The 19329-nt window shown below is 36.0% G+C and overlaps 1 protein-coding gene across 1 annotated transcript in view; it reads left to right on the top strand.

Annotated features, from left to right (window-relative positions):
* The window catches only part of LOC126781206 (nephrin), a 440964-nt gene that overhangs the window by 377910 nt on the left and 43725 nt on the right, over positions 1-19329 (top strand). The window contains exons 10-14 of the mRNA XM_050506069.1: positions 4494-4653; positions 8357-8546; positions 8954-9057; positions 9710-9851; positions 13222-13376. Coding sequence (XP_050362026.1) covers positions 4494-4653; positions 8357-8546; positions 8954-9057; positions 9710-9851; positions 13222-13376 — 751 coding nt within the window. The remainder of the gene's footprint in view (positions 1-4493; positions 4654-8356; positions 8547-8953; positions 9058-9709; positions 9852-13221; positions 13377-19329) is intronic.

A 19329-nucleotide genomic window follows, 5' to 3' on the forward strand; every position in this document is an offset into this window, starting at 1 on the left:
TCTTAAGTAATGTATGATTACATTTTCTTTATGAGACAATGCAATTACACATTCCCATTTGTGTGATTAAAGCCACAGGGTTCTACGTCACTAAAATATCACCGTGGTTTCTTTTACGACCGCCAGCCGTCGTTCGCTCCGGCATACAAAGGCATATTGAATAATATAGACGAGAGAGTATAAGCAAACAGTGTTATCAGGTGGAAAATTTTCTCTTTATTCGTTAATGGGAGCCATTCTTGAGGAGCCAGAGGGGGAAGTCCCTCGCGGCCTCCGTGATCATCCGCGAGATTGTGCTCCGATGGAACTCGTCCCGCACATAATGGACACTCTTGATTGAATCACTCGCAAGCCTTTCACGCCGGATTGATTCAGCGATAGAGATTCGGATAATTCGAGACGGTTCAGATCGTAATCACAGCATGCGAACTGTTTGTGATCGAGATTAAAAAATTTCGCATGTCGCTATTGCGTTTTGTTATACAAATGGTAACTAGAAATAAATAAATGAGTTATTGCTCACTTGGAAATATTTCAAATATACTGGAAGAGTATGTATTTTCAAACGCATAAGCTGCGATTTTGCAAGATATAAAAAATAATTTTAAAATAAATAATAAAGCAAAATTATCCGCAACAGACTATTTCTACAACTAGCACACTGTGAAGAGTTTATAAGTTATCTCAAACAAGTGTGTGTGTGCACAAAAACAGCTGCATTTTCTAGTCCCTAATTTTAATAATCGAATATGACGCGACGTGGCAACAAGATATAAATTTGACAAGAATTTCTTGACAGATAAACCCCATATTTTTTTTTTCTGGCCCGCCCCAGAAATCGAGACCTGCAGAACCATTAGGTATTTTCAGACTGACGAGTCTGTTATAATATGACGTTGGCAGCGTGTCATAAAGAAACGGCACAATTGCTAGGGTTAATGTTTAAATATAATCAGAGCATGTGAGTGAGGGTTTGAAGCACGTGTCACGAATAAACGAACATACAAAGAGACAAAGGGCCTACAATCAGAGCTCGCTACAGCGGACCGGACCTTTTTTAACAAGCGCTCTCCAAAATAAACATCTAGAGAACAATTAATATCGTAACCTTGAAAAATTCAGACGGACACAGTTTAATTGTCTAACCTTACCTTAGTTGATTTAAGCTTTTTGGATGACCTTTTTTTATAGAATTGGAAGGCGGACCTGATGGTAAGTGGCCCACCAACGCCCATAGACATTAGCATTGTAAGAAATGTTAACCATTGCTTACATCACGAATGCGCCACCAACCTTGGCTAAGATGTTATGTCTCTTGTGTCTGTAATTACACAGGCTTACTCTCCCTTCAAACCGGAACACAACAATATCATGTCCTGCTGTTTTGCGGTAGAATATCTGATGAGTGGGTGTTACCTACCCAGATGAGCTTGCCCAAAGCTCTACCACCAGTAAAAGTTATTTAGTTTTAGGCAAGAAATTAAATTAAGTTTTTAATCGGATCTGTAGTTATTATAAGAATCCGGAAAAAAGCTGCCTTGTAACATAATAATGATTATGTTAATTAACTTTTAATTTTCGCCCGCGTGTTGGTGGGAAAATTAGCTTGTGTCCTTCCTTCGGGTTCATGGATGCTTTTACTAAATGTTGTCAAATCAGGTCAGTGGTTTAGCCGTGAAAGCGCTGCAAAGAGACAGATAAACAAAGTACTACTATCGCATTTATAATATTAGTACAGACTAGTAACTACTACCAACACCAACGACTATGTAACATAAAATTATCCAAATTCTTTTCATAAAATTGAATCCAAAGTACTTATTTTAGTACTAAGACCTTTGTAACGAGTAAAGAATATTGACACGTTGCGTCTCAAACGTACTGAATGGATGCTTATAATATTAAAACGTTTGAATGAATGAGACAAAACGATTCGGCGACTCAGCTCCACAAACAAGCTTAATATAATTTCAAATTAAATTCTCTACGCACGATATGTGTTTTTGGCGGCGAATATTTCTGTCGAATAAATTATAATCTTGTAATTTTACGCGCATTAACCTTGCCCCGGGCATCTCCCCGCGTCTCGTCGCAAGGACGTCCGGGATGGGCTGTTGAGGGATGTGAATTATTGCTAGTGCTCGCCCAGGACGAATGTGGATTTTAATAAAAAATACAGTATTGTTACATTGCTGTCACTTAAAACCGAAACAATTGTTTTCTATTGGTTTTAACAAAATATACATAATATTATATATAAAGCAAATGTATCTTGTATAGTATATGTTCGTGTAAGGCAAGTATGAAAATTTCATGCCATCAACGTGAACCGTTTTTTTTCGATTATTTTAGAAGGCAATCGATCAAATGCTGTCCATATAATAGTTAGTGGAGTCATTTGCCCATAGACCGTCGCACTGTAAGAAATATAAGCCACTTTATACAACTTCTATGCCTGTATACACTGGATCTAATATGCCAAGTCCCTCATACAGGCTTACTCACCGTTCTAACTGAAACAGCATACAGTTGTACTCTGTTTCAGTTATATATAGCATACAGTTGTATGCTGTTTGTTTATATGTAGTGTAGCTATAAAACGAAAGGTACACGACGTTAATATAATTTTGTATTTCGATTTAGGAACCTTTTATCCAATTGTACGCGGCTTTTAAAATGTCTCTTTTAATTTTAACGAAACAAGAATCTTCGGGCGAGCGGTTTTTGTTTACGTTCGCCGACTTCATTAGCAGAAATAAAATTTAGCTCCTTATGCTCCCCTCCGTGCGTTCATATTGTAACTTCAGGTTACGAGTGGGAATTAATAACCCGACTACCCGCTTATATCTTATTGATTTAAAAAAAGAGCTTGACAATGTGACTCATAATACTTTATTTGCAATGCAACGAATAGATTAATGTAAACACCACTAAGTTCAATGACTGTCAAATTCAAATCTACCACCATTTTGGAAAAGAAAAACCCTTACCCGAGAAGAACTGCCGAAGAAGTAAGAGGGTAATTTTTTGTCAGATTTTGTAATTGCTTACAATTTTTTTATATCAAAGTACCAGGAGGCAATCGTTTCATTTTCAAAGTGTGCTTGAAGTCATTAATTATAAGATAACCTTTTACACCAAAACGAACGCATTTTGATCGCTTTCTGGGATCCTGTTCTAAAACTGTATACATTACCCCATACAAGTAGTAAGTTACTCAACTTACTCTTTGCAGTCGAGTAATAGAAGTAAATTTTTTCCGGATATACATTATATATATTGATACAAAATATATATTGAGAAGCAACAGTTAATAATATTTTATTTGATACAAAACGAGAGGAAAGGCCTTTGTCTCGTTGAAACAACTGCAGGCTGTTACTTTTTACTTTTTATTTATTTTTAGAAAAGAAGTATTTTTGTGAGTAAAAATGAATTTAACTATTTAAATTATATTGAACTTTAAATGGGAAATTTTATTAAAAAAGGTATTACAAAGAAATAAAACAATGCGCCCAGCCCACTGTTGCTGCCTGTACTGAACTTCTATGAATCTTCAGCTCACTTATCTCTTCTAATAATTAGAGATCCCTTTGTTAGAAACAAGAAATAATCATTCCTTTATAGCTGCGAGTCTTTGTACGTGGAAGTGGCGCGTGCAACGCCGCTCGTAATGGAAGGCCCTTTTGTGCAAATAATCATATTCTTTTAACCGTCCTTCCACACTTGCAAGTTTATTCAATGGCTGATTTTGAAAGCTCGTCCGTGTTTATAGTTCAGTTTTATTGCAAGACGCAGGCGGCTGTGGCGATGGCGCTTTTCACTAAACTAGAGCTGGAATGTTTTAAGTCTCACAGCCTTAGGATTTACGATTATGAAGCGCTCAACTAGCCACCTGTATTTACTTAAATAAGTTGTAGGTGGCGAGAGAGATTAATTACGGCAATTTACTTTGCTAATTTATTAGTATAATAAAGACTTCGCTGTAGAACAGCTGTTCCAACAAAAATATATTTATGTCTTGCAACGTTACGTATTAAAATCATATCTTCATGTTTCCAGTAGACTACAATTTCAAATAAACAACTATACAATTCTACTTATACTAAGAACGATAATGATTCATTAAGTATTTCGGCTTAAATTATTTTCAGTTAAAATGCACTTTAAAAATAGAATTAATGGCTATTTATATATTTTGTTTGCTTTTTACATTGCAAAAATGATTTATATTCTTGATACTGGCAACATTATAACTAAAGGATTATAAAAGCAATGAGTGACCTTATAGTGCCTTAGTGCCTTTAATCTTTCTTGTTTCTACCACCACACTTCTAGTGTAATACATTAATAACTATTTATTTAATATATTTATTAAATTTCCGTTATTTATTTAAATTGTACCTTTTACCTATTTTTCTGTTTCATATGGTGACTTTTTTTCGCAAATGAATATAAAATAATTTATTTATGAGCGTGTTTTCAATTTTTAGGACCGGCCACTGGCTCACAACGCGACGGCGCGCGTGTTCCACAGCAACCAGAGCCTCGTGCTGCAGAAGGTGACGCGGCACAGCAGCGGCCGCTACGCCTGCTCAGCTCTCAACGCAGAGGGCGAGACTGTCTCCAACGAACTACATTTTCGCGTCAAATGTAAGCTATCAAAACTTCTAGTGTTTTAATTATTTTGAGCAAAACAATTCAAGTAAGAACAGAAACAAGGAAACATATCATGTCATGAAGCGTGACAAAAACGAACTAAACTGATCACACAAGTATCAAATGATGCGTACTATATATAGATTATTGAAAACCAAACCGAATACTTACTTTTAATGAAAGCGTATCAAATAATACGCTTAAAAAAGTCAACTAAAGGATTAGTAGACTTCAATAATGAACACGTCGTAACGGAGAACATGCTTACACTGACGACGTGATGCTCAAAATCTTTATTAAACCAATAGTACAATCATATCAAATTAAAATAATTTTTGTGCAAAAAGGCTTACAAGCACTTTGAATTGGAGTTTCCCACCGGTACCGTTCTAGAGATTCTACAGAGAAGAACCGGTAAGAAACCTAGTACACATTTTTTGCACGGATTAAATCATTTAACGTTTATTTGAAACGCAAATTACAAAATATCTTATCTTAATAAAGTTATAAAGCAGTTAAATTATTACAAACACATAACTCCCTATTATTTAAAGTTCATATAATATTTTATATGATAATAAAACATTTTGTGAGTTGCGCTAATGTATTTTCATCCAAATTTTCCGCTCATCCCATTCCGTACCCGTACATCACGAATATAATGATTTACAACTGAGCTCGGAAATTCAGAATAACGGCCCGCGGCGCTCGGACGCCGGTCTTATTTGCTTGATGCACTCATATCCTGAATGCTAAAATACTTCTCAGAGTTTTGTGTTTCGAAATTTAAATCGTGTTTCGACTTTACCGTTTGGGATAAGTGGACTCCTTTGAATAGAAAACGCACAATAGTTGGGTGTTCCCGACCCTAAACTCGTTGAAAACAATCAGCTGTAGGTAGAACATTCCTGTGAACGGCTCTGTAGAATTAATGAACGATAAGAGAGCATTGGCCGGACAAATTAAGAAGTAACAACTGCCAACCCCGAGCGACACGCGCCTACTTCTCGTGTTGTGATCGTTTCGTCCTAATAGCTAAACTAATTTTAATTGTTTGGATTCATTCGACGAAGGTTGTTTTGCCCATTATATGTTTTAACATAAAATAACGCAAGTAAATTGTACTAAAATTAAAATATTTAAAATAATACCATATTTTTGTAAATCCAAAATAAATGGTATTATGGATTTAAGTTTACGGAAGTCCTGTCAAGTGGAAGACATGTCAAAGGAAATTAAAGATGTCACAAAGAGTGCCATTTACGATTCTCGTTATAATTTCACGGTTCTGGCTGCGATGGATTAATTAGAAAGTAATTTGCTGACAAGAAATAGATCCTCGTAACACTGATTAACAATCGTTACCTAATTAATCTCATCTTTCTTTACAATGGTCACCTGAGCGTTATTGTCGGTTATTTTATTTTTTTATATAACGAAATCTTCGCAAAGGAATTCTAAACAATCGTCTATTACGGGCCACGGCTGTAGATTCGGCGGAGGTGATTAAGCGCTCTACGTTACTGAAGTATAAATAAGGGACATAAATTCTAAAGCGTTTTCTTGACCAGCGCCAGAAAACGCAGGTGAGCGTGCGTCTCTCCTCTGGCGCAACAATGTTTTTATAAAAATAATAAGTTTTGTCAAAATTGTAATATCAGATGTGACAGTTCGTATTGTTGGCGGGTCATTTTTTTAACTTAGACGGGAATTTTTGCATTTCTTATAAATACCTAACAATTTTAATTAAAAGTATGGTACAGTCTTACTCAATTTATAAAAGAGTGACACAATTAATAATAATATTAACTAATGAGAAAATGTTATTTGCTCAGGGATAAGTGTATGCTACACTTTCCGACCAGTAATAAATAAAACTAATTATAATATTTCCCTGACATTATCATTTCTTATTAAATATATTTAGTAAATTCCATTCAATTACACTTTCTTCATACAAAAGATCATTGATTTTTTGACTTACTGTAGTAAGTAGTAAATTTTGGCGCCTAGTAAAGGTGCGTACACGTTACCGTCACCCTGCATTGCGGCCGTTTCATTATTAATCGGGCCGGGCCGCAGTGACATAATTGCTCCTTGCCCTAATTCGTAACTCGTAACGCTTCTCCGAACACTCCGCTATATACGAGACGAAGTCATCAGGAATAGTAATCTACTATTAATTACAAGTAATTTACGAAAATTAACAGCGCTTCAATGTCCCACTGCTGGGCTAAAGCCTTCTTATTCTACCTTTAGCTTATTCAACCACGCTGCTCCAATGCGGGTTGATAGAATACACATGTGGCAGAATTTCAGTGAAATTAGACACATACAGGTTTCCTCATGATGTTTTCCTTCACCGTCAAGCACGAGATGAATTATAAACAGAAATTAAGCACATGAAAATTCAATGGTGCTTGTCCGTGTTTGAACTTATGATTATCTAGGCCATCTCGGCTTTTTAATTTACGAAAATGGTAAATAAAATAGATTTTTTTGTAAAGGTTTCTTAAAAACCTTTGATATATTTCGTATACTCTCCTAGAAATTATTTTTAATCCTCGTATCTTTCATCAGCCTATTGTGTACGAGTCGCTGTTCAATCTTGAACCACATGAAATAATTCATCTTTTTCGTTTTTCTAGGCATTTGATAGACGGGAATAAATCACTATTACGTCATTGAAATCGCTAGAACTCTATTCATAGATTTTCAGAAAACTGATATCCAAAAACTGCTTTAAAATCTTGAATTAGACATTTAAGCGCAAATATAAAGGGTATAATTTGGGAATTTAATTATTATTTTGTTTATAATTTCTGTCTGTATAACTTATAAATATTTCTTATCAATCCCAAGTACTCGTAACATTTGTAGCAATAAAGTTTATTATTATTATAAAAAAATTAATGGGCATAATATGAATAACATGCGATTCACGTAAAACACTTAAAAGCGATTACGTAATGTAACGACAAGAACAGGACGTCCTTACTGACTCGGTCAAGAAACGAAGTAACGCAAGGTCGCATGCTCATCGGTCGGTCGTCGTCGGGGACGGGCACCTAATGCACTGCTCTGATACCGCTCGCATGTCGCCCTCCATTTAATACCGGATCGTCTTCCTGACACCCCACTTATGCACACTCGACGAAAAAAAAATCCAAGCGAAAGAAGTCTCTGAAACCAACGCACCAGTTACTAAAATCGCTTACACAGATTATTACTTTAATATTAGTGGCGATCGACTCAAGTTCGGTTCCAATTTACTTGATAGTTTCGCTATCTCTGGCCCACCTCAATCGCGGCGAGTCTCCATTTCAATCTGCGGAAGCGGCGACTATTACAGATATTGTTAAATTGAGATCCGAATACGATAATGTAGCCTCATTTTCTCTAGAGGAATCAAAAGACAATTGACACGTAGCTATATACTACGAACTACGTTCGTGAGGGACTCGTTGCTACTTTATTATTGAGAAAAAACGTTCAGATGTGGAAAAACAAAAATTTATTAATTACCTACAAAACCATACAATTTATCTATTAGAATTTAGTATGCAATTTTTCGTTTATCTTCTGTCTATATGATAAGCTTTCAGTCTATATTGGTATGGATTTATATAACGAATACAATATTTAAATTTTTGAAATTTTGTGAAGAAGCGCATGTTTTAAATGTGTTGTATTTCAGATGCGCCATCTTGTCGCACCGGTGGCGTGTCGGTGGTAGGCGCAGCGCGGGGCGAGTCGGTGGTCATCGTATGCGAAGTTGACGCGGATCCTCCCGCGGCAGTGTTCAAATGGAAGTTTAACAATTCAGGCGAAACGCTCGACGTCGCAGCCGACAGATACACGTCTAATGGCAGTGCTTCAAGTCTTAAGTTTGTATAAGATATTAAAAAGTAAAATATAGATGAAATGTTCTTTGTCAAGTAACATGTCAAATCATTCTGAGATGTAAAAAGTCAGTTGAAATTCGATTTCATGAAGCCTGCTCATGCAAATCCTTTGCAATTGAACAAGTTTGTCGAAATGAAAAGTTTAATCAGCGTGAATGTTTGTTACTCACTGATTCAGAATTGAGTTTTAACTTGTTAATTACACAATCAAAAAGGAAAAATGACCATCGACGAATAAATGAGGCTAATTTAGGTTAAAACTTCGATTTGTATGTGTTTATTTTTTTGCATTCTGTCTTCCTTCTAAATTTTTCTTTTAACTAGGAAATTGAGAAGTGAACTAAAAAATTAAAAAAAGGTTTGATGAATTATTATTTTTTTTCGAAAAGATATACACCGGTGGCAGACTTGGACTACGGTACGCTGTCGTGTGCAGCATCTAACGAAGTCGGCTCCCAGCTGACACCCTGTGTCTTTCAAATGGTCGCTGCTGGTAAGCTGTAGTTTTAACTTTATTAAATTACTAAGCAACAACTGTGCCTGTTGCTCAAAACACAGGTACGGCCTTGCGTTCACGTGTGGGGAACACGTGAGCTAGTAAAGAATTCCTCTTACAACCCGGGTTCCTTCAAACGAGGCATGAAAAGGCATCAAGAGGGCCGGTAAGGTGGGGGCGGCTAGTGCAGAACATTCTTCCCGACTGTAGTGGCCGTCGTCGCGTTTGGACTCTACTACCACTTACCATCTGGTGGAGTAGAGTCATTTGCCTTCCCGGCAAATATATATAAAAAACAACTATTTATTTATAATTCAATCTAAATAAAAAATACATTAATTTCGTTTTATATAAGTATTAAAAGCCTTTAATTGTCTTGGTTGTAGCATTAAATCGTTAATGCGATCGGAACTATAGTCTGTGCTACATCCTATTTTTATAAAAGATATAAGCTTAGATTGGATGTGGGCCGCGTTGTGATAAATTTTTACGACTTTAGATATTTATTATGATCCAAAAACTCTCTATATTACCTCTCCATATACGCTTCGTACAGTAAAGTCTAGGACGCCGCATCTCTTGTTCGATATATTATGTAGTATGATATCGAATATTTTAATAATGTACATTTACAACCTTACACCCTTAGGCAAACCACACGCACCAAGAAATTGTACATTATGGAATCAAACATCAGATTCGGTGGAAGTGTCATGCGTGGCGGGGTTCGACGGTGGCCTGCCGCAGCACTTTCTACTCGAAGTTTACTCCGGAGATGACAACAAACCTAGGTAAGACACTGAAGCTACTTGAACTGAACTATTTAACGTAATCTTACACCAAAAAGAAAGACGCATAATATTATTCAAATACACACAACGGAATTAAGGTCACTCTAATACTTTAATTATCAGATGCGATTTCTTAATATGATTTGACATATTTTTAAATCATAATTTATTTGAACTTGATTTCTTCATTTACTTCAAAACTTAAGATCTCCTGAAGTGAGCCGAAAACATCATTTTAATTACACTTTAGACATATAATCTTATCCGCAAACTGGGCTAATGAAGAGCTCCTCTCCGTCTAATCACACCACTCGGGCTTCCCGGCTCGCAATAAAAAGCAACATTTTACTAATAAGCGGCACCGTGTGGAGCTCGCAGCAGAGCGGCCCCGGGGTAGGGGCTGCATGGGGAGGGGTGGCATTGTTTTTAATATTGCAGAGGCAATCTGCTCACGCAGCCTGCTCTCTGGCGTGCTTGGACTGTGGGACGTGCGCCGATGTGACGAGTCGTGATCTTTTGGGCTATGTACTTCATACCTACATACTGTATATAAGAGCGATTAAAGTTGTTTTCATTCACCATTTGAATACTATATTGCACACAGCTTACATTATTACAATACACAACAATCTCTGTTTTGAATCATGTTAGGGCTATAATTTAATGCAATGTCCTAGTTACGTAAACTATAAGGTACTTCTTAAATGCAATGAACGTGTTCTTACAAATAATAATTTCCCTTCGTTGTAATGTCACATACTTAACCGTACCGGCGCAGCCTGTATTAATGTCATTTTTATGTAATATTTGCATGTGATATTTCATAATTAGTTAGACGAGTACGAGCTCGTTAAACTCGGAAGTGCGCTCATTATGCATTAACAACAGCCGGTAACGCGATTATCGCGATACGCACTCGTCAGGCGAACGTCGCCTCTTACACAGCGTGCTATTGTTATATTACCTCACTTGTTATATTACCTTACTTACAAAACTGCACATCATTAAAGATTATTAAGTTACTCACGGACTTTCCTAACGAATTTAAATTCTTGAAACATGATACCTCGCAATTATTTCTACAAATAGTTATGAAATTGTGAAAAATATTATAATGAGCAGATATTTCTTTATTTATTTTAAAAAGGTGGACAAGTAAATTCTCATTTTCCTTAACAAACACTAAGAAATATTAATTAGTATTTGCATCGTCAATGCGCAGCCGATAATACATAAGATGTTTTGTCTCTCGAACCTGTAATGGCAGACTTACAATTAAATAGGGAACTGTTTACAGAAGAATAATGGGGACGAAAAGTTCTCCGTATATAGCGAAGAAATGCATCAGTTAATATATTTTATACATACTCGATCTAAAAGTCTCAAAACCTTAAATTACTAATTTTTTTTAAATAAGCCCAAGAAGGTGGTGTTTAAAATGCAATTCCTGCCGCGATATAAAAAGATAATACACGAGTCTCGTGGGAGGTAATAATGTGAAAAAGGGTTTCGTCTAATTCAGGATATAATACGAGCCGCGACAATAGGAGGGAGGCGGACAATGGCCGCTAACGAGGATTTAGATCCGAGCCCGCCTTATCTTTCTCTTGTAAAAATTCAGCTATAAATTTCCCGGGTCAAGTGGGCCCTGCCCTTGTCTGCTCGGTACATTTTTAATCCGCTTCCAACTGGTTTGTTATAAAGAAAAGCTTCAAGTTTTACAGTTAATTGAAATGATAACGAACGGCTAACTACACAATAATAAAATCAGATAGGTATTAAAACTAATTCATTTATGGAATCATATTGACCTTAAGTTGTCATTCAGATCACGCACATGTTAAAAACAATATCCCAGAACATAAGAATCTTAAATATACTCGGGATGTAAACATTTTGTTTGGTAATTCACCTCGTAGTATTATATTTATACGCACATACATTTGATGAAGCGATATTTGATGTAATAAAAAACTAATAAATTACATTTGTAATCTAAACAACCTTAAAATTGGCTCTTTGGGATCTTCGATTACCATTAAGAGGCTTCGAAAAATTCGTATACAATTTATTACATAATGGAGCGTACTCGTAAGTGGAGTTTCGCGGCGCGCTTGATATTATACATTTTACTATTGTATTTCGAAAAATAAGCTGATATAATGTTGAAAGTGAACCTTCATTTGCATTATTTAAATAATATTTACATTCAGGAACAATTTCATTATTTCATTTTATTCTTTCATAATTGCGTGATATAAAAAAAGCAAATAATTATTTTATATTGATTCACTCGACTTTCTTTTTTCAAACACAAAATTGCAATCAATACCATACTTGACAAATACTATAACCAAAGTAGATAATAATCCACTAAAATAAAAAATTAAAATCATACAAAAGTTATGCGGTAGACAATAACATGGGTCAGATGACGACTGAAGACGGTCGCTGTTTGTAAATAAATTTCAAAACCTGTTTGGTTTGAGGAGGCAAACTAATTTTGATACAATTAGTAACAACAAGCAATATGTATACGAAGTACTTTACTAACGTATACTCATGAGACATAGCTTAAAATATTAATGTAATTTTCGTATACGTGATTAAAAGTTTATCATTGGTTAAAATACACAAAGTCCAAACATTTACGTAATAAAAGGTGTATTAATCGCGTTTCAACATTGTAAATTTGTTTTTCCTAAGTAACAAACGTCGTATGTGGCTCGTGCGGTACATTAGCGAGGCACCGTCTCCAGGGAGCTGGCGACCACTCTCCCTATCCAAATGTTTCCCAACGACCTCTCGAATTACCCTAATTCTTGGCAATAAACAAAACTTCAACATGTAATTTGCGCCATCAACACACCGCCCGCCAATGAAAGAAGTTATGAATGTTACTTTGTACTTACTCATACGTAATGGTAATAATAATAGTAATAAAAATTTACTTACTGGTAAATTAACTTTGTTTAGAGAAACAATAGCTTAGGAAGTTAACTGAAATATTGAATTAAAGTTTAATTACTTTCTATTCTGTGTGTGTGTGTGTTACGTGTGTGACACTACACACCGCGTGTGTGTACTACGTTTACGTCTCAGTTTTATGGGTTGCCAAACCTAAAGACTTCATTTTATTCAGATAAGCGTGTTCGGGTAACGTTACCTCATTGTTTAATCAAATATTTGGGATAGTCGTAAATATTATAAACACATCATCCAAAAATGGTAAGAACACGCAAATATCAATGAAAATAAATAAATAATGACTGGAAAAGTAAATGTTCACAATATCAATAAAATACACTCGTTGAAATGATATTGACGCGATAACGATCGGAATATTCTACTAAATAGTATGAATGTCTAGGGTCAATCTGACGTCAGAGGAGCCGATATGGACGGTGCGCGGTCTGGAGTGGGAGGTGCGTTTCCGACTGGTCGCGGTCGCCGTCAACAGCAAGGGGCGCTCGTCGGCCGCCAGACTCGACGATCTGCTCTTTCCTGATCCTGAAAAAAGAACAGGTACTGTTACTTTTTAATAAATTATCAATACCATTGGGTAAGTTATCGTAAATCCTAAAAACCTATAATGCACCATTTTGGAATAACTGGTATAAAATATTGTTGGTTCTACGTGTTAAATTTATATATATATAATGAATGATACTTATGACTTTATTTAAACGAATTAAGAATGTTAGCAAGTAAGCTATATACTTTGTACGATAGAATGCTATTAATAAGTTACTACTGTAAGTGTAAATACTACTGCGTTATGTCGGACCATGTACAAGAATTGGCACAATGAATACATAACTAAGATTTCAACCGATTTTAAGCCGATTTTAAACCTGCATGTATCGAATGAAATTTTGCGCTGCGAGTGCTTCACAACCCGCAGTGGAGCAGTGCGTCAAACCCTGTATGAGAGGTGGTACACGTACCAGCTATTACTTTTTTGTATATTTAAATTAACTGATATATTTATTATTTAGCAATAAATATAATAGATATAAGTCACTAGTTCATAGATTATTAAATAAAAGATAATCTTTTGCACCATAATAAGCTGTGGAGCGATCGCGTTACTTGTTTCCCCAAATCACTAAGCGAAACTCGATTTGTGTCTAAGTCTACGTCCCGCGGGAGCGAACGGCCTAGTAAGTGTCGGCGCGGCGCCCGACTTATCCGGCAAATTATTAGCTGAGGAAAACATTAGGCCAAATACAGTAACGAGGAAAAGTGGCCGAAACGTTCGGGAGATTTGACGCCGGCCTCGAGCATGATCCTCAACATTATGATGGCTGCGACCGCAATAAAGGATTTCGCACTGCCTCGAGACCTCGATAAACGACTTTTACATTTGTCTCTTTGAGGATTCAATTGATGTCGCGGAAAATAGGGTGTCGAGTTATCGTAACGAAAGACGACTTGGATTTGCTTACAAATTTGGTGAATGTATAATATGGTATGATAAACTCACTTAAGTGAAGTCTCGTAGGTTCCTCTGGTATAATATAACATGTTCGTGTAACGGTTGCCGTTCCAAGTAATTGCTACATCAATACGTCAAGTGAACGAATAAAAAATGAACTAAAAAACTAAATCATATATAATATATCTTATTATTTAAATTACATCTCTACAATTTTACAATTAGTCTGCGCCATCGTTCAAGTACTCGTTTTCTTTGTTTTATTTTAATTTCGTTAATTATTAATTTCCAATACCTCACTTTCTTATCTATATCTACATATTATATAATTTTACCTAATATCATATATGCAATATTATAAATATATTTCGTATTTCTATTGATGGCCGAAAATCTCGTACCACGCAGTACGCCACGTGATTAGGTACATATTTTGTAGATTATTTTCATATCTTTTTTAAACATTAAAGGATAGGCCGTACTGAGCACATGAACCAAATAAATAGCTCTGAAGAATTAACCGAGCAAAGCCGAGATCTTTTTATCGGAAGACCCATTAGCTGCCGCGCAAAGAGCGATAGGAAAAAATTAGGTACAAGGAAACCCTGCGGAAGGCTCCTTACAGGCACCGACCTCCGCTGCAGCCTTAAGATAATCCCATTTTAATTAAGGCTCGCCCTGGATCCTACGCCAGATTAATCAAGAGCCCCTCTTAATGTCTCGGTCGAGATTCGCTTCTCAACTACATCGGCCCTTAACTTCGACTTATACATTACGTTACCATTCCATTCCGTTATGAAGTTTATCCTCGACGTCAAATACTCTGCGGCGATTATGTAATGTCGTTATTTACAAAATCGCTCACGAATTTATATCATCTTATCGTGTTATGTAAAGTGAAACCCCCTTATATTCGAGGATCCTTTTTAGTTGCCAAAGATATCTAGTACTCATTATCGTTTGTTAAGTTCAAGATAGTAAGAGATAACTATATACTTTCGTGACTAAACAAAGTCACGTCTAGGAGCCTAACAATGTCAATTAGAGTGACAAGTTAACTCAAGTGGAGCAAACGAAATCTGAATAAAAAATGTTCAATATCGCTAAAAGGAACACGAAATCGTCGACTCGATTCATATTTTACCAAAACGTATGTGAAAAAAAAATCCATCAGTCACGTGACGAAATCACTCGAAAAACTAACATTCGGGCCGTCGAACCTTTAATTTCTCGCCTGAGAGGCCGCAACTTACGAAAAGGTTTTTAATATCAGCCGTTCGATCGCGTTTAGCCGTTTAGTCGTCTCATGGGTTCTGGTGCGACTAAATTGATATCAATGCTATTACAAATGTATTTATAACCTCACAGGAAAACAAACTACGACTATCAGAACAAATCCTTTCCAAAATGAGTATACCCTTTTATTTGTATCTTTAGTCGGGCATGAGTTTAGCTTATAACAAAATAAGTACGTATTGTACCATAAATAAATAAAATGTTGAAATATCAAAAGAAAGTAGGTAACAACCGATTAGTGTACCACAGCAAACAGCTGGTTAATACCTTTTGTCGTCGTAAGGAGAATGTTTTAGCATATAATGTCATATTGTTCAAGTGTGTTCCACCCACACTGGAACAATATGACGTCATATGATTCATTCAATTCCCTCAAAATGTTTTCTTTCACTGTCAAAAACGAGATTCTTTTCAAGAACAAATTAAGCACTTGAATGCCAATTATATATTTAAGGAATTGATTAATATGTCACACGTGTGAATCAAGTCCTTCGTCATTATTCAATATATAACTCAACAACTTCTAACGCTTTGGGCGTACATTAATAACGACATGTTTCTTGACAGTGTATTTGTACGCAACATCCGGACCGAGATTTAGCAATATGGCAATACATTTATGCTAATACCGAACAAAGCTGCAAACCACTATACAAGGCACTTGAACTCCTGAAGGAGATTCCTCGGGATATTGACTTTACAGCAAAGACGATAACATTACCATCAAGCGAGCGTGTATTGAAAATTTCATTTAAACATTCCCGATATTGTTTAAAGCTTCTTAGAACAGAACAAAGAAATAGAATAATTATTGGGATACAATATTTTAATGTTGCCTTTTAATAAATTTAAATGTAATAAGATAATGCAATTATTGATAAGACTTATTACATAAAAAGCTAATGCCTCCTCGTCATCAGAAGGAGAAGGTTTGAAGCTTATTCCAACGCGCTGCTCAAATGCGGACTGGTGAGAACACAATGAATGGGAGATTTTCTTTCGAAAGATCTAAAACATTTAGAAAATAATTTTGGTTTCGTCCAACCCTAGTAGTTTTTTGACGATAGATGATATGTATTTAATAATAATACATAATTAAGTACATATCACGAAGTGTATTTAATCACAGAATAAGCACATAAAGCTTGAACAGGCTTAAACCCAGAATGTAGTCGTTTCGCCACTGGGCCATCGTGGCTAACACGAGACTGTACACATTATAAAAAGGCGTGAAGTCCGTATTTGTAAATTTTATATTAAAATTATAGTTGTTGAATTATATTTTGATTCAGAAAAAGAGTAACTTCTTTTTTATCTTTAGAAGCAACATTCTGAACTGGTGTTACCTTTCCACTTAATTGAATCTTCTGACAAACAAGTGATATTTTCATTTGAATCTTAAAATTTAAAACAATAATCGTACTTATAAAATCACATAAAGTTTAATAAAGTTTCTCGAACGGAATACCGTTGTTTACACTGGAGTAAAGGCTTAAGTGTGTCGAAGCGAGTTGTAAGTCCAAGGTATACGGGCGGATGCGGAGCGCCGGCGGCTCGCACAAACAGATGGAAATAATTTTTGAAGGAAATTGAAAACAAACAGATCGATCCAAGTATTAGTTAACTTCAATGTTTAGAGAGCATACTCGGAAACGTAACGGATATCTTTGCTTCTCTCGTAAGCAAAACGTATTTAATGAGAACTCGTGTGCGACCGAAACACAATCCGTAAGTCTGAAATATTAATGAAAAACTAGCTAAGAGCCGAGATGGACCAGTAGTTAGAACGCGTGAATCTTAACCGATGATCTTAGGTTCAAGCCCAGGCAAGCACCACTGAATTTTGATGTGCTTAATTTGTTCTTATAATTCATCTAGTGCTTAACGGTGAAGGAAAACATCGTGAGGAAACCTGCATGTGTCAAATTAAACTGAAATTCTACCACAAGTGTATTCCACCAACCCGCATTGGAGTAGTCTGATGGAATAAACTCGAAACATTCTCCTCAAATTCGTTAGTACAAGGATAGCGAGAGACTGTAATGGTTTCACTGCTTCAGCAAAGGTCATGTATTATATTTCATGATGAGGTTTGGAACAAATTTCATCATGCAGTTCCTTGCTGCAGGTTTCCTCTTTGTTTTTTATTTTCACTGACAATGAAGATGAATTATTATACGTCCTCCTACGTATATTTCAGTCACGGCGGTCATTCTCAACCGAGCCTAGCCAACTGCATAGACAAACTATAGAACAAGTGTTACACACTCAAGCACAATTACACTCATTATTCGTTGACTCTCATAATCCGATGGGACAGTAAATTTCAGTACGGGAGTACATATGTGTATTCTTTATTTTTTTTTTTTTATAGAATAGGAAGGTGGACGAGCATATGGGCCACCTGATGGTAAGTGGTCACCAAACGCCCTTAGACATTGGCATTGTAAGAAATGTCAACCATCGCTTATATCCAATGCGCCACCAACCTTGGGAACTAAGATTTTATGTCCCTTGTGCCTGTAATTACACTGGCTCACTCACCCTTCAAACCGGAACACAACAATATCAAGTATTGCTGTTTTGCGGTAGAATATCTGATGAGTGGGTGGTACCTACCCAGACGGGCTTGCACAAAGCCCTACCACCAGTAAGACTTACACGATTAACTTACAGACTACAGGGCTATTTGAGTTAATATTTATATATAACTACTGTAACGTAATTACTGTAACGTAAAAATCTTATAATAAAATACTGCTTAGAAGGAAAGTAAAGTAAAACAGCGATCCATAAATGTCCAGCTCTATTCTAAAACGAACTCCCTTGTTGTCTTGTGTTCACAATTAAAACTTACGAAACTTCTAGTATCTGGATCTACATCTGGTTTTATCTGTGTACTCCTAAACTCTTATCCGAACTGTCGTCGCCGTCCACCGTGAACACTTTTGATTACCGTCTCGTTTAAACTTATAAATAGTAATGCTGTATGAATATAGTAATCAAATCAGAAGGCCGCGTCATTCTTCATCAATGATGAACATACACGTTTAAAAAGATAATTGATGGCCTTAATTATTATAATAAACGATGCTAAGCTACTTAGTTAAACAATGCTGTATGTTCGTCTTAAAAATGTTAAATTAATAATGACATTAATAGATAAATCAATGTTTAACTATTAATAATAGATCTAATTATATTAGTCTCCTTTTTTTTTAATAGTGATAAATTTAAAGACTTTAAAATGTTTAACTATTGACAAAGGCTTAGAAGAAGCGTGCTGGTACCACGAAACTTTAGATCTTATTCGACATTAGCAAGCTCTCTCACAGCTGAGTGCGAGATAACTTAATTTCTAAAACGAACACAAACATAAGCATACGATAAGCTGTGAGCTTCCTGCTTGGAGCGCACTGTATGCTTGTTCACGTCCAAGATCAAGATTATAAGCTACAAGGTTGTAACTTACTCAATTCCTACATAAAATAATATATTTTTGGTCTTAAATATGCAACGTCCAAAACTAACACAAGCTTGTTTCCATATTTAGACGTCTTGTTACCAGCGGTATGTATTGGGTTGACCCAACTACATCACTAGTCTCTCTGAGACACTATAATGTATGTAAATGGCGCGGGATGTCACATCGGGGAGCGGGACGAGGCGGGACGTAGTCCTGACAAAGCGCGGGATGCCGGGACGGAGTGAAGATGTACCGAGACGCGAGTTAAGTGCGTATAA

This window comes from Nymphalis io, chromosome 3, assembly GCF_905147045.1.
Source record: "Nymphalis io chromosome 3, ilAglIoxx1.1, whole genome shotgun sequence".
Lineage (NCBI taxonomy): Eukaryota > Metazoa > Arthropoda > Insecta > Lepidoptera > Nymphalidae > Nymphalis > Nymphalis io.